Source organism: Nicotiana tomentosiformis, chromosome 9, assembly GCF_000390325.3.
Source record: "Nicotiana tomentosiformis chromosome 9, ASM39032v3, whole genome shotgun sequence".
NCBI lineage: Eukaryota > Viridiplantae > Streptophyta > Magnoliopsida > Solanales > Solanaceae > Nicotiana > Nicotiana tomentosiformis.
Window position 1 is genome coordinate 8,914,478 of NC_090820.1, and position 15,852 is coordinate 8,930,329.

At 35.3% G+C, this 15,852-nt stretch overlaps 2 protein-coding genes across 2 annotated transcripts; both read right to left on the minus strand.

Moving 5' to 3' along the window:
• Positions 1 to 1,216: 1,216 nt before the first annotated feature.
• Positions 1,217 to 4,871, minus strand: LOC104105112 (PLASMODESMATA CALLOSE-BINDING PROTEIN 3-like). Its single transcript, XM_009613355.4, has 3 exons — positions 3,489 to 4,871; positions 2,922 to 2,955; positions 1,217 to 1,628 (listed from the first exon to the last, which is right to left on the minus strand). The coding sequence occupies exons 1-3, from the start codon at positions 3,799 to 3,801 to the stop codon at positions 1,373 to 1,375; spliced, it is 603 nt and encodes a 200-aa protein (XP_009611650.3). The 5' UTR covers positions 3,802 to 4,871; the 3' UTR covers positions 1,217 to 1,372.
• Positions 4,872 to 5,392: 521 nt separating this feature from the next.
• On the minus strand, positions 5,393 to 13,112 carry LOC104105111 (ubiquitin carboxyl-terminal hydrolase 2-like). Its single transcript, XM_009613354.4, has 3 exons — positions 12,829 to 13,112; positions 8,860 to 11,696; positions 5,393 to 5,970 (listed from the first exon to the last, which is right to left on the minus strand). Exons 2-3 carry the CDS (start codon positions 11,688 to 11,690, stop codon positions 5,736 to 5,738), a joined length of 3,066 nt encoding a protein of 1,021 aa, XP_009611649.1. The 5' UTR covers positions 11,691 to 11,696; positions 12,829 to 13,112; the 3' UTR covers positions 5,393 to 5,735.
• Between the last annotated feature and the right edge of the window lie 2,740 nt (positions 13,113 to 15,852).

Genomic DNA, 15,852 nt, shown 5'->3' on the forward strand with positions numbered 1-15,852 from the left:
GTCGAAAATGGGGCTATTGGCTATGACGATTTGTTTGGGGATGTCGCTACCAGAATATTCTGGTGGTGGAGTTCGGCAGCGGGTCGATTTTAGTTGTGGCGGATGGCTATAAGCTTACATGGTGCTTTAATGGTGGTTTTGGGATTTTATTTGTTCTTTTTGTTGGTTGGTTCATATTTACTTTATCACCATTAAAATTTTTCTGTTCATGGGAGTTTTCTGGCGATGTGGAGTGGGTTTGAAGAGAAAGAAAAAATATGGGGTGGAGAAGATTCCTAAAATTTTAAAAGAATTTTTTTTCCATATCTCAAAGTGGGGAAAATGGCTAATGGCTAAAAACTCATGGGCAAATGAGGGTAATCTTTATATTTTGGAGAGCAAGAAACAAATTAATAGAGGGATCTACAAATGAGTGTGTGATGATGAGGTTAATTTTAACGTGGGACCTGTTGATATGGCAGCTGATGTGGACAAATTAATAGAGGGATTGGGTACTACGGTGTAGATCCGTTAGGGTTAAGGGCAATTCTAGAAAGTTTATCAACGGTAGGGATGGATCTGAACGAAAAGTATAACGGGAGACAAACTTAAGCTATATACTAGAGGGGCGATTTTGGACCTTTCTCCTCCCAAAAAAAGCAGCCCAACACACTAAGCTCCCGCTATGCGCGGGGTTCGGGAAAGGATTGGACCACAAGAGTCTATTGTACGCAACTTTACCCTGCATTTCTGCAAGAGGCTATTTCTATGGCTCGAACCCGTGACCTCCTGATCACATGGCAACAACTTTACCGATTACGTCACGGCTCCCTTCGCACCAAAGAACAAAAATAGAAATATAATCAAAAGAAAAACAGTCAAAATCATTACACTGTGACCTAATTATCAATATGAAGTGAAATGCAAAGTATAAACTAAATGAAATGGGTATGCAAAGTATAAACACAGAATGGTAGAACTTGGACATGCTAACAAATGAAATGGTTTTAACATCAAAAGGAACATAGCCTTGTCTTTTTTATAACCAAGAAATTCTCAAAGGCCAGTTGCTCACATTCGAAACTGGGTGAATAATGAACCATTCTCCATTTAAAAGGTCAGGTTTTTGTCTGCCGCAGAGTTCAAACTCGTGACGTACACCTAATTCATACATCACATGTTGCGCTCATACCACTAGATCAACGCCGTCGGGTAGGACCCAACCTTGTTATCGACATGCCAAGACAATTGATATTAATAAAGACCAAGATGTTACTCTAATGGGCTGAAGTTTTCATAATAACAAAATGAAAACTTCCATTTTCTAACCAAAATTGTATTGTCCTAGTCTTCAAAACTAGCATAAAGTGTGGCTTTACTCTACTAGAAATGCCTACAATGGTTGAAAAATATGAATGAAGAGAAGCATCAAAGATGCAGGAACTAAATTTGAAAACTTGGGAGAAGCTTTAGATTCCTCCGAGTCAGGAATATCAGGTCCAACGCGCGGTGTTGTTCCTCCATTGCCATTGAAAGGATTTGCAGCCCCTGGTGGTGGCTGATTAAGAATTGGCGTCGTGACTGGTGTCGTTGTCCCTCCATCCGTGCCACCACCACGGGTGCTCGGAGTAGTAGAGCCACCAGCAGTGCTGAAATATTACAGAATCCAAGTTTGCATTTAAGATCAGAATGCCAATTTTGTACAACAGAATTGACACGAATAATAGCATACATGATAATCATAACTTGTGGATACATGTTTGATTTGAAAGAGCAAATGATCTTTAATACAGATACTAGCAGATTGATTGATGCATCAGCAAGCTACTAACTAGCGTTCCATGCAGTGGCGGATTCAAAATTTAGACGTAGTTTACTAAAATACATATCTAAGTTCATCTATACTTATTTTCTGCACATATATGATGCATACACTATGAAGTCACTTAGGAGACGTTTGGTATGATAGATAAGTAAAAATAATATTGTGATAAAAATTTAGTATCACCTTACCCCTTGTTTAGTTACTAATTATGGGATAAGTTATTCCAGGATTAAAATTAGTAGCGGGTAAACTTATACCCGCCAGATGATGGAATAGTAATCCCATGATAAAGCGGTAAAATCGACAATCTCAGGATTAATACAACATATCAAACAATCAATAAAAAATAATATCAGGATATCTAATCCCAACAATACATAACTAATCCTAATATGACTAATCCCAGCATAACTTGTTTTCGAATCAAACGACCTCTTAAAAGATAACTGGAAATAAATTAGATCAATAACCTGCACGTTAAATTACATTAATAATATACGTAATTACACAATGTATATTAGTGAAATCCATACATTGTGTAATTAAACTCCATACTCAGTTAAAAATGTATAGTCAAAATCAAAATGCTCTGCTCGAGATGACTATTGTTGCCAGATAGCTTAGCTGGCTTTTGCAGCTTTTTTTAGACTATCCATACAAAACAAGGACCATTGAATGGTTCAAAACTAAAAGAGGTTTAGCAGCAAAACAAACGCCAAAATAGTCCTACGGTCCTACCCCATGCATTCAAAGAGTTAAAAGAATAAAAAAGGAAATTTATATATTTTGCTCTTTTTCTAAGAGATTTTATTTTTGTAGTTTTACTTTCCAAATATAGAGAATATTTGGACATTCTTTTAGTAGTCAAAGCAGAAGAACAAACACCATCTGCAAAGAGATTACAATATAATAATCCTACTAATCACAAGTGTTCTAGAGATTCTTTGCTGTCTACAAGTTTCTTCTCTCTTCTTCTTTATATATATTATATTAGGACCACTTTCAAGAAATTTTAAAAACAAAAGTTAAAAATAACTAGAAAAATGTACAGCATCAAAAATATCAAGAATTACACAGAAAAGGCAAAGCATTGTACAGAGAACGTTAAAGTTCATACCTTGGAGATGCTGGATAAACACAAGATCCATAACCTACATTACACAAATAAAATAAAATAAAATAAACAATCACTTCTCAACCCATAAATAACTGATCTTTGATGCATATATAGAAGGAAGTTTTGACGTAGGTGATAAATTTAATGTCATATGACAAGGAGGTTATGGGTTCTAGGCTTCAACTTGTAGAAACAAACTTTTGCAAAAAATATAGGGTAAGACCGAAAAATTGCAGAAATATAGCGCAAGACCGAATAGAATAGACCATTTTGGTCTGACCCTGATCATTTTTTTTTATCCATCATAAGGGTCAAATCATTTAAATTTTTGTACTTTTTTGAAATAAAATTCATATATATGAAAAACTATATAAAAAGTATTTATAAAATATTTAAGAAAACCAACAACAACAACAACAAAATATTTAAGAAAATCATGGTGAGAAAAACTTCTTTGACTCCTGAAATAGTAATAGTGTAACGTAAAATGGAACTGACGGAGTATTCATTTGCAAGATAACAAGAAAGTGAAAAAGAAAATGAAAAAAAAAAGAATAGAAGATTTACTTGGATCAGTTTTGGCAATGGTGGCAGTGCCAGCAAATTCACAAGAACCAGGGGCTCTATTTCTGCGCTGATAATAACTATTAAATGCATAAGAAGCATGCGCTTGAATTGTATTAGGAAGAAAACAAATCCCATTTTCCAAAAGAGTAACACAATCTGCACCAGAACTACAAGCATAATCTAATGCATTTTGTAAAGCTGTTTCACTTGCATCACTTCTTGTTACACACCATGTTGCTTTTACTTTAACTATTTGGGTGCAAAATGAAAAATATATGAACAAAAACACCACTTGAAATGGTGGTTTTGCCATTGATATGAAGCTAAAAGTTCAAGAAAATTTATGGGTTTTGTTGGGGTTCTTTTTTCTTTTTTGGTGGGGTTTGAGAGTGGGAATTTTGAGAGTGACAAGTTGGGGTTTTTGTTAAAGAAAGGGCAAAAAAGGAAATGGCAATTTTATGGTACAGTGTGGACAAAAGGACTGAAGCAGAAAGAATCAAATGGAGGAATGGGAACTAAGTATAATTAATAAGGTCCATCACACAATGTTGTGACATGGATAGTATTCTTCGGTTTTGATTAGAGGTTTCGAATTCCATTACTAAAAGCTAAAAAAACGCAAAACAAAGTTCTCTCTTTCGTGAGCTATGGGCAGTGCAAATCTTCTTAGATTTTTACTGCTATCCGTTATTTTTTTTCCTTTGATTTTTTTATTATATTGTTATTGCTAGTGTTTTTTTAATGACTTTTTCACTATTGTATTTCCTTTTTACTAATGTCCGGATTTTGTTTTCCTTAAGCCGAGAGTCTATCGAAAATAGACTCTCTACAGTTACAAGATAGAGATAAGATTTGTGTATATGTTACTCTCCCCAAACCCCACTTATAAGATCATACTGAGAATAATATTGTTATTGTTGTAATGCATTAAGGTGAATCATGCGCGGTGCAAATCCAAATTAGTTGAACCTATAAACTTAGATTGCGGAATATAAAAAGGCAGAATGAAGAATTAACAAGAAGGTGGTTTCTTTTTTCTTTTTCTTTTTTTATGTGTTCTTTTAGCTGTTTCCTTTTTCTTTTGTTGTGTTCTTTTTGTGGGTATGCTTTTTCTTTTTGGTGTTTGAGATTTTAAGGACTTTGAATTGTTGAAAGTGATGAACTGAATGAATGTTTTCTTGGACAGATGATATTATATTATTATTTGTTTCTTTTTGTATGCTACTATTTAATCTTTGGATGTATGTCTTTGGAACATTGCCTAAAAGATTCTTTTATTTTCCTGAATTTCATCCTCTCTGTCTTGAAACTTACCAAAGTAACCACAAGGTACAAAATATAGGCAGACATACTAACCAAAGAGGATGCTCAAAATACTATTAAATTTTATTATTACTCAATAGTTACCTCAAATAGTACTAATTTATCATGATTGAAATATGTATTAAAAATTATAATTTAGTAATAATAGTGTATGTAACTATATGTATTATGTGTTTATTAGATTGATGTAAATATAAAATATATTCCATACATATTATCTGTCTTTCAGATTTTAGCAAACTTTTTAGATAAGCATGGACAACACTGTAGAAATAACACCGGGTAGCCACTCTAAAGAGCTTTTATTTAGAAATTAACCAATACGTTCTGAATTTCAGTTTTTCAATTCAATTTTTGGAACATAAATATCGTAAATTATCCTAAAATTAAGATTTTTAGTTCAAAATTTCAGGATAAAATAAATACTAGCTAATCCCTTAATAATAGCCCTAAGAATGGCTGTTTGTGCACTTCGCCAAATAACATTCACAAAGTTCATGGGCCAATTTTAACTTTTCCCACTAAAGGAAAAATGTTGAATGACAATGTACAGTCAAACTCATCATTTTCCAACATGTACATTTTGGTAAACAATTGATACAAAAATAAGAAAAGAAATTAATAAGCATAAACTTACCACCCCATGCTGGTAAATAAGGATTGCTTTTTTTGCATAACAAAGAATTGAACTCTTTCTCTACATGCATTTTTCAACATGTACATCTTTAAGTAATGGCATTTTGAAATTTGAAAAATAACAAAAAATGGGTGTTAATACTCTATGATTGTAGTAATACAACTCACCTTTCTACCTTCAACCCCTTCTCGTTGTGTATACGTATTTGTTTCTAATATGCGAACCTGTAGGGTGATCAACTGAACCCCGAGCATTTTGATGTCAAAAAAATTGCGAAGAAATTCGTGTCAAATTTCTTCATAGAACAAAATATAGGCTTCACTCCGAAGAACTTCTTCCAATGAGACCTCTCGTACGTAGGCATCACTGGCATAATACCACACATAATCTTCCGCGTCCTTGTCTTTCCCAGCGATCTTTGGGCCGCCTCTAACATATGCAACATAGTGACCTCCCCTCATAGTCCCTGAATGTTCTACGACACCCACAAGCCGGTATTTGTAAACCTCCTTCTGCAGGCACCTGCAGTTACATCATTTCATTATCAGACAACTGCAGGCAGACAACATTTTGCAAAAGAGACTTGACCTACTCGGTCCTGGAAATAATATGCACCCTTGCAAAAAATACTATTACACGTTTTCAATTGAGTCTCGCCGACTTGGTTTCAAAAGTCTTTCTTTTTCTCTTTTCTGGTTTCACAGCACAAAAAATACCTAACATCATCAATTTTACGGATATCAATATACTCTTTCTTTAATGGACAAATCAATCTTTAAAATGGGTTAATCAGCAATAAACCAAATAAGCATTTGAATAAGACTAAAGAGTTCATAGCCAACTACAACAACAAAACCAGTGTATTTAAGTGGAGTTTGAGGAGGGTAGTATGTACGCAGACCTTACCCTTACCTTTAAAAGGTAGAGAGGCTGTTTTCGGTAGACCCTTGGCTCAAGAAAGTTAAAAGGAAGGGGCAATGACAAGCAAACCAATCAGAAAACCAAGCGAAAACACAAAACAAACAACTAGGTAGTGCAATCAGAAGCCGAAGCAAAGACAACAACAAATAATAATAATAGAAGTCTAGAAATACGAAAATACACTAAAGAATAGATAAAGATCCAACAAAGGATAGATAAAGATCCACCAATAATTTCATATTTTACAACCGTTTTTGGTGAATCCTCTCCAACATCAGGTTCGCTACACACTCACGGAACACTAACTTCAAACCAGTGACAGATAGTGCAAAATGAAAACCAAAGCACTGGAATATCAATTAAGATGTTCGTATCACTTGGATAACAAGTTCCATGCAGAAACATCAATCATATCAAGTGCTTCAATATAAAATTAAAAAAGGTGAAAAATAAGCTGATGGAACATATTAGAGCTGAGATTCAGAGACAATTTTCTAGCTTAACTAATCAAAAGAAAAAAAACTATGGCTTCCCCGGCGTCCGCCCCCAGAGGGGTAAACAGATACAAGTTTGCTTGTGTTTCCATGTCAAATTAGTTTCAAAGATGTTCCAAAATACTTTTATACAAATCCAAGGGTAAATAATACTCCTGAAATCAGAAGACCTTACTTAGAACCCACCACCCAAAAAAAAGAACTTCTAAGATCAAAGATGGACTAGAACCAATCGGGAGAACAGTTTCTAAACTGTCAAGCAAAAAACGGACAGTAACACTATCTTGCATGGATAAAACCGAAGGCACGTCACGGAGAGGAGCAAGAAATTCAATAATTCAAAGGACTGGAAACGACTGCCAATCCACGATAAAAAGTGTGCGGCCCTCTTAAAATGATATTTGACCCCAATATGCTTACGCATAACAGGAAGAAGCAGTTGATGGTGTTTTCAGCAGTTCTTTAGAAAGTAAAAAATGAGAACAAATTTCAGAAATCCCGAGGCACAAATTAATAAGATCCTTTGACTATTTAGACAGGCTACTGGCAGGTTTAGCAGACAGTCCATTTGACCATGTCGAGGTACCAAACTTTTCTTAAATTATAATACTAAACATTAGCTGTTACTTTTCATCATGATCAGACACTAGTTGCTACCTTTTTGAGTTTATTCTGGAAGTTAAAATACCCAAAAAAAGATAAATAAATGTTTCTGTTCTCTAGTTGACAAGATTTATTATTTGGACAGGATCCTCTAAAAGCTACAATATTGTTCTCAAGCCCTAACATAAACAAGTTCCAAAAGCATTTCCGAAGCCTCTTAATCTGTACACACAGCCATGATGCTGATAAAAATTAATTGACGGTGATACTCCTTTTCTTTGTACTATTTTCCTGTTATTTAAAGCCATCAACGAAACATTAAGTGATACATGAACTCACATAATCCTGAAATCAGCACTCTGGCTAACAAAGTTTTAGAACTCACATAATAAAATCATTTCCTTTTTTTTTTGAAATGCTAATTTGCTCGCCTTGGTGACTCGAACTCGCAACCCTAACGTTGGAGGTAGAGGTGCTTTCCACTTGAGCTACCCCTTTTGTTTTAATAAAATAATTTCCTATCCAAGACATAATACAGAGACTAACTTTGACAACATCCCAATTTGGTTGAGCGGAGGTAATCTGATGTCAGAACAAAGGATCTGATCCTTACTACAATGATTAGGAAAATGAGCCTATGAAGACACAGGGAGAGGTGAATTTAAGGCATTAGGAATAATCCTAAAAATGGAATTCATGACCATATACAAAATAAGAATGTGACGAGATGAGAATGACATGATAAATTTGGAATTTTGGGATGCAGAGACGTAATTGTTATTTGTTAGTACTCTAAGATACTAATAATTGAGATATTTTATTAACTAAAGCGCCAAGCCAATTATGTGCAACCCAAAATCAAATATTTATAACATAGAAAAATGTATGCATCCATACTTATGATAAAGGAACATCATTAATTTAGTCTACAAGACTACACCAATCTTACCATCACATGCTTTAAGCTATACTTGCTGGAAATCTCCAATGAACTATTTTATTTAATAACTTTGAAAGTTCAATGACTCGTGCTCCTGCTTCTTTTGTTATTTTCATCCGCTTTAATGAACTTGAATACAAATAATCTCAAACAGAGAAGAAGGCGACAACTCTGTTTCTCCATAAATCTCGATATGATAGTTATTTCTTCAGTCTAAGGTCAAGCTTTCTCTAATTGGAAGGAGACAATATTACATTACACAATCATTTCTCATCTCCAAAAGCTTATTATGTTTAAAGAGTCCGCTTAACTGACATGGATTTCATCAGTTTTGAATAATCTATTGCAGGTTTTTATTACAAGATGAACAGAATTACTCGAAACTCAATTTAGTGAAGACAGCCAAAAAATCTGGTTTTAACTGACCTTTCAAAGGAAGGAAAATTAACACACCTGGGATCAATAAATGTTTTGATATCAATAGTATCTCTGAAATTCACATGGCCACTGAGCTTACTTAAGCGTCCTCGAGAATCTTGGCTGAACCTCTTTAGATGAACAGTCAAAATTGGAGGGACTTTATCAATGAGTATCCTTTTAGTTGCATCTCTTTCCACTTTGACACCTTTAGAGTCCGTTTCATTTTCACTTTCTTCAGATTCAGGTTCGTACAACTTAACTCTATTATCGCGATTTACTACACTACAAGCTTCATCTTGACTTGAGTATTCATTTGTTCTATTTTGGTACACCAACCCGTCATCAAAAGCATCTGACACACCTTTCACAGCACTTCCGTTAGTGGTTCTCAGTTCAATATCCCTTGGATTACTGTCCTCTGGCGCATTCTCCAGATCGCCTGATCTAGGTTTCAGCAATTTCTTGTTCAGTCTCATCCTCTGTTGTCGTAGAAGTTTTGCACAGTTTTCACATTGCCAAGCATGTTCAATTTTAGATAGAAGCTCAGGCTTTGTGAAACAAGCCAAACAACTCTCCACAGACACTGGAGCATCAGTATTATCAACCTCATCTGGATCAGACTCAGTGCTATTTCCAACAGCAGAGCTAGCTTCTCCAAATCCATTTGACGTAGAAGCAGGACCATTTAGTAAAGGCTTTTCAGCAGGCCCTGCAACCGGCTCAGGTTCATTGAATAGGCCGCCGAAACCATCAAAGTCCGTAAAATCTTGTTCACGGACAACAGCATCATAGGACACCTCGCCTTCTGCTTTTGGTACGTCACTGGTAGCTGAGGTCTCTTCCTTATAAGGAAGCAACAGAATTTCTGAATCTTGTACCTGTAATGGGACTTCATCTTCCCAAAGCCTTGTTGATGAATCTTTTCCAAGATTTGAATCCGCTGAGAAGACCTGGCTGTTTGATGCTGAGTTACGCGCAACTTCACTAGCATCACAGTCTTTAACTGGTGCTTCTTCACAAAATTGAGAAGCTATATTGCAGTTTGGTGACCTAGATCGTCCTTGATCGTCCAAGCAAATCGAATCATCTGGAGAACAAGCTTCCTCTCCACAACCCTGATTAATTTGCAAGGAGACATTAGGTTGAACAGCATATTCAGTTCCACAACCCTGATTAGTTAGAATATCATCATTTTGTGATGCGATGTCATCACCCTTGGGCAGAATATCTTGATCAAGATTAGTCGAACATGTAAAGTTGTCCACTGAATTCAACTGTCCAGTAATACCATTCTGAGAGGAAGATAGATCAGGAGAAGTTACTTGAGAAGCGATGTCATTACCATTAGGCGGGCTATCTTGATCAAGATAATCCAACCATGTAAAATTGTCCATTGAAGTCGACTCTCCGTCAACATTTTTTTCATTATTGGACTTCAGAGAGGAAGATAGATTATGTGAAGTTAAGCCCATATTATCAGCAACATCACTAGCATCAACGCAATCTAGCAATGCACCATCAGAAGGAACTGTTGTTCTTTCAGTGATTGGCGCACTAGACTGCATCGAAGTGCTTTCTTGAGCACTTTGAGCATTAAGAGAAGCTGCGTCTCTGCTAATCTTGGGGCGGACTCTTCCACTTCTCTTTGGAGGATGTTTTGATTTCTTCGCACGGGAAACTGGCTGAGTCTTTTTAGGTGGAGGCTTCTTAGTGGGAACCGGCAACGAGAGATCCAAGAATGGCTCATATACTAATGAAGAGTGTCCACACTCCAGACAAGTAACAGTACTAGAGAGTCGACCCCCAAAGATGGCATCAACAAAAGTAGGAGGAGATTTGCCATCATCCTGTGAACACTTGAGTTTCTTTCTTGCAGTCAATTCCTCAGTACACAAACCGTCAAGCAAACAATGAAGCAACTCGTGACTGTCGTGCTGTTGATATCCCCTAAACTGTGGAGCCTTCGCACACAAGGAACCAAAGAAAGTTTTTGGATTTATAGCATTTCTTAAGGTATCCTCAGGACTCGTCTCAGCAAAGAGCTTCGTAAAAGAAGCAGTAAGAGGACCAGCACAATCGTCCATTTCAAGAAAGTAATCCCGTAATCTATTCATTGCAAGTAGGTTTTGAATTATAGAATTAAAAAAACAAGTATTTCCTAAATTAAGCAATCCCCTAACAACATAACCACTTTTTCCGTAGGCACCAATTTCAACACTAGCTTCCGACTTGATCCCACTCGTGATACTCCCCGTCCCAAACCAAACATCCTCAACATCAAGACTAGGCTCTTCAGACGACCGCCCTTTAATCATCTTCACAATGTCCTGTAATACATATTTTTGTTCAGTGCTCTCCTCTATCTTTTCGGCAGGAATTAGTCTATTGCACGGGAAACACCAGCGCAGCTGAGGATTTTCAAACTGTACTGCCAATGAGTGGCGGTACTGTCTTGCATGCCGAACTGCATGGCTCTGAGGAGTAGTTGGAAATCCAACACCTCCGCACGAGAAATGACCACACTCTAAACAGATCCAAATGGCTTTGGAATCTGACTTTGATTCTCCACCTCCCTTCTTTTTTCCATGTTTACCTTTTCCTTTCCCAGCCCGTCTATTAACCGCTCCTTCCCTACAATCTTCACACCTAACAGGTCCTGAAGAGCCAAGTTTAGCAGAAACTTTCTCCACATCAATACCCTTATCAATATGGTCGCATATTTTTTTATCATTCACAGCTGTAACTCCATCCTCGGGGGTATTAACTTTTTGAGTGTCTTGTTGAGCAACAAGATTTGGAGATGCCACTGGATTCCGCTTCTCCTTCAAACCACCTTTGCCCTTTCTCTTAACCTTTTTCACCATTATATCCTACAATCGACAACAGAAAACATCATACACCCTAAGTACAATACACTAATACATAGCTCAAATAACTAAGTTAGAGTATTTCATAGGCACCACTTCTGGCCCATGTCCAAACTATTAGTATTCCTTAAACTTATCCTCAGAAATCATTCACTTAGATGAACACTTGACAGTAGGTCATGACACAATAATCGAGCTCACATAAATAGGCCTACATTGAAGGGAAGAACAAGACAAGATTGCAAGTCTAGTAAACATATCAATTTCAACTGAATAAGGAAAAAACATAAAAACTAAATCAAATAAACATATCTCATTCATCTCTCTTAATCTTACTTATGTTTATTTATGAAGTGCTAATATAGAAACGAAGCAACATCAATACCAAAATCTAGCTTACATGCAAACTTGCAAGTCTAATAACCATTTACACAAGCAACAAGTCAATTAAACATCTCATTCATTTCTCTTCCATCGACCTCACCGACAGATGATCGAACGCCTTAACTAGTAAAATATAAAGAAAGATCTTTAAGTCAATTAAATAAACTAGTCAATCTCTAGTCACTAAAAGTGAACTTCCTTCTTTCGACAGTTGAAAAGGATGTATTTATTTACAATGCCCTAATAGATAAACTAAAGAAAACCAAGACCAAGCAAAAACACTAGGTGATGCCTTGGTGGACAGAGTTAGCCGATATCTGTGCATGTGTGAGGTAGCATGTACCTGTTGAATTAGTCGAGGTGGACGCAAACTGGCCCGCGCACTACGGTTATAAAAGAAGACCAAAATCTAGCTACTGGATTGAAGAGAAGTATTAAAATTGCAAGTCTAATAACCATTCACACATTTTTCACTCTTTATAATCAAATTCCAAATACCCAAAAACACACCCTTCGGAAAACTCCAATATAGTAAAACTAAACAAGTTACAAATCAACTAAAATTGTCTTCAATTTTTTTTTGGGGGGGGGGGGGGGGTTACCTTTAATATTCATACCCATGGGATTGGAATTCAAAAGGGTACACAAAAAATCGATTCTTTTATCATATAGTTGCAATAACAAGTCAAAATATATACATCTAAGTAAAAAATAAGCAAGCTCAAGAAAAGGGGTAGCATCAGAGATTCACCTGAAACTATGGAGGAAAGAAAGATTGGATTTTTCCCAGTAATTTCAATAGATTATCAGTCACATAAGAAGGGCATGTATAGATTTAGTATATATCAGATGAGAACTGAGAAGGAGCATTACAGAGAGAGAGAAAGAAAAAAAAAACGAAAAAAAAAGAAGAAGAAGAAAATAATGGGTTTTTTTGGGGCACTTCAAAAATGGCAATGGTGGTGAAAATTGAAATAACAGAGGTAAAAGACAGTGAAGGAGAATGTGGGTTTTGGGGGGCGGGGGAGGTAAGAGGCGGGGGGATGGGGGTTGTAAAATCCGTTGGTATTTTAGCCTATGGTTCAAAACCTCTCAAGTCTCAAATATGGTAAAAGTGTTATGAACATGTTAAGGGACATCCCTGTTGCATAAACTATTTGAGTTCTATGTGTCTAGTTAATTTATCACTTAATATTTGTAATACCTAGGTGTATTCTTGTAAACTTTAATGTATCTTATATTCTATAAATAAGGTGTTCTTTATCCTATGAAGTATATAGAAGAAACACACTTGAATAAGATAATTTCTACACTCTACTCATATACATCTTGTCTCTATTACTATATTATTCTATTTTGCTCTCATTTCTTAACACGTTATCAGCACGATTATTCTAACCAATTGAAATATTTACTCCAACCGGGTATTATCTTCTTCCTAAAGGGTTAGTCAATTTTCTTACAAATTCAGGTACACATTCATTTGCTTCTACCGTATTTGAATTATATAAATCACTACATGCATGACTTTGCTTTGGATATACATGACTTGGTATAATAAAAAAAACAGTAAGCTTTAATTTAAATTGTCATGCCAGCTTGTTCTAAGTTTAACCTTATGAAATAGGAAAGCATGCTATCATTACTTTGACATGATATTGAAAGAACCTTGTGAAATATTAGGAGGAAGTCAGTTTATTGTTAGGTATAACATCTGATTTAAAATTCTTTGATCTTTGAAACTAGTAATCTTGATATGCGTGATATTTTTTTAATGGAATAATAATGATAACATATCCTGAGCTTTGCTTAAATCCAAAGGTATTAGTTATTGAATCTTCGGTATTTACATTTACGTAAGTTTGGACGATGTCAAATATTAGTAATATGTAGCAAATCGAACGGGATTACTAGTTATAGTACATATGAATCGGTGTGTTGAAAGTAATTGGTGAATTTGTATGGAACGACTATGATACATATTTATTGTTTTAATGATTCACTACTATTAATATGCCTTCGTGACATGTGTATATTTATACCCAGAATATTTAAGGCATACTACTTGTTATAATTTTTTTTTTATCATGTAGATTAATTCTACTATTTAGTAAGATAGTTTTATACTATATTAAATTTATCAAAACTTGAATTTGTGGCGATCTAAAATTATGTTCCATTCTCTAAAGAGAATGAGATAATTTGTGATAAATATTATATGAGCATAAGATAGTGGGTTCAAGTCCCACTGCACCATGAGGGTAAGACACCGGGTTCAAGTCCCGGTGCACCATGATAATAAGATGTTGAGTTCATGTCGCATCATATTAATGGCCTAACACGTCTCATATGTGTCAGACATTGGGTTTAGGTCCCAATGGTCCATATTGATGATATAATAATGGCAGTGTGATAATGATACCTTTTAATGAAAAATCATGAAGTCCGCCCCAGTACTGAATCGACTCAATTCCCAGAAGCGAATGTGATAGCGATAAATCAAAAGTCTGAAAGAAGACAAAATAATTATCATGGTCGTATAAATATATGTAGGCATGGCAAGGGACGAAATAATAATCACCATGATGGTGGTCGTTATAAACAAGAGAACAATAAGGGTTCTTAGAATAATCCTTTAAAAGGCAAAGGTAATAATGTCCACCGATATGGTATGAAAAATTATTGGGCACGAATTTGACGTACGCCTGAATATTTTGTCAAACTTTATCAAGCCTCTATAAAAGAGAAACAAAATAAAGTTAACACTCACTTGACCTTTCAAAATGATGTTGAGGCGGGGCCTATGAATAATCATGATAAAGTTGAAGCAAACCTTGCCTATAAAGATGATATTTTTGAAGGCCTTGCAGATATTACTCATTTAGAAGTTGGAGACTTATTTGAGCATCATAACTGAAGACTTATTATTGGAAAAAATTATAAGAATAAATGTATTTCTTTTTATGAAGTTCATGTTTTGAATAAAACTTTTTATGTTGTCAGTATCTAATTTCATAAATGTAGTCTCTTTTGTTTTTAAATTTTTCAATATTACTTATGATGTATTTTTTCTTCTTCTTGAAGAATATGAAAACTTCCCAGTCTTCAGTTGGCCGTATGAATAATAAAGAAGAAATATGTCTTCTGGATAGTGCTATGACGCACACCATATTAAAAGATAAGAGATATTTCTCTTATTTAATTATGAAAAAAGCCAATATCATAACAATATCTGGTAGTAAAAAATTAATTGAGGGCTCTGGAAGAGCGACTGTATTACTACCAGGAGGAACTATATTGGCTGGTAATGATGCATTATATTGTAGTAGGTCTCAAAAAAACTTGTTGAGTTTCAAAGATATTCGCCAAAATGGCTATCATATTGAGACCACCAATGAAGGAAAGGTTGAATACCTTTATATTACTTCAATAAAAACGGAAAAGAAGTATGTGCTTGAAAAGCCTCTCGCATTTTTCTCCGGATTATACTACACTAATATTAGTGTAGTTGAATCACATGCCTTAGTAAACAAGGAGTTTACTAATGATTTTATTATTTGGCATGACCGGTTGGGCCATCCCGGTTATAATATGATGCGCAAAATAATTGAGAATTCACATGGTCATTCATTGAAGAACCAGAAGATTCTTCAAACTAAAAAATTCTCTTGTGCTGTATGTTCTCAAGGAAAACTTATTATTAGACCATCAGTAATTAAAATTGGAGTTGAATCTCCTGTATTTTTGGAACGTATACAGGATGATATATGTGGGC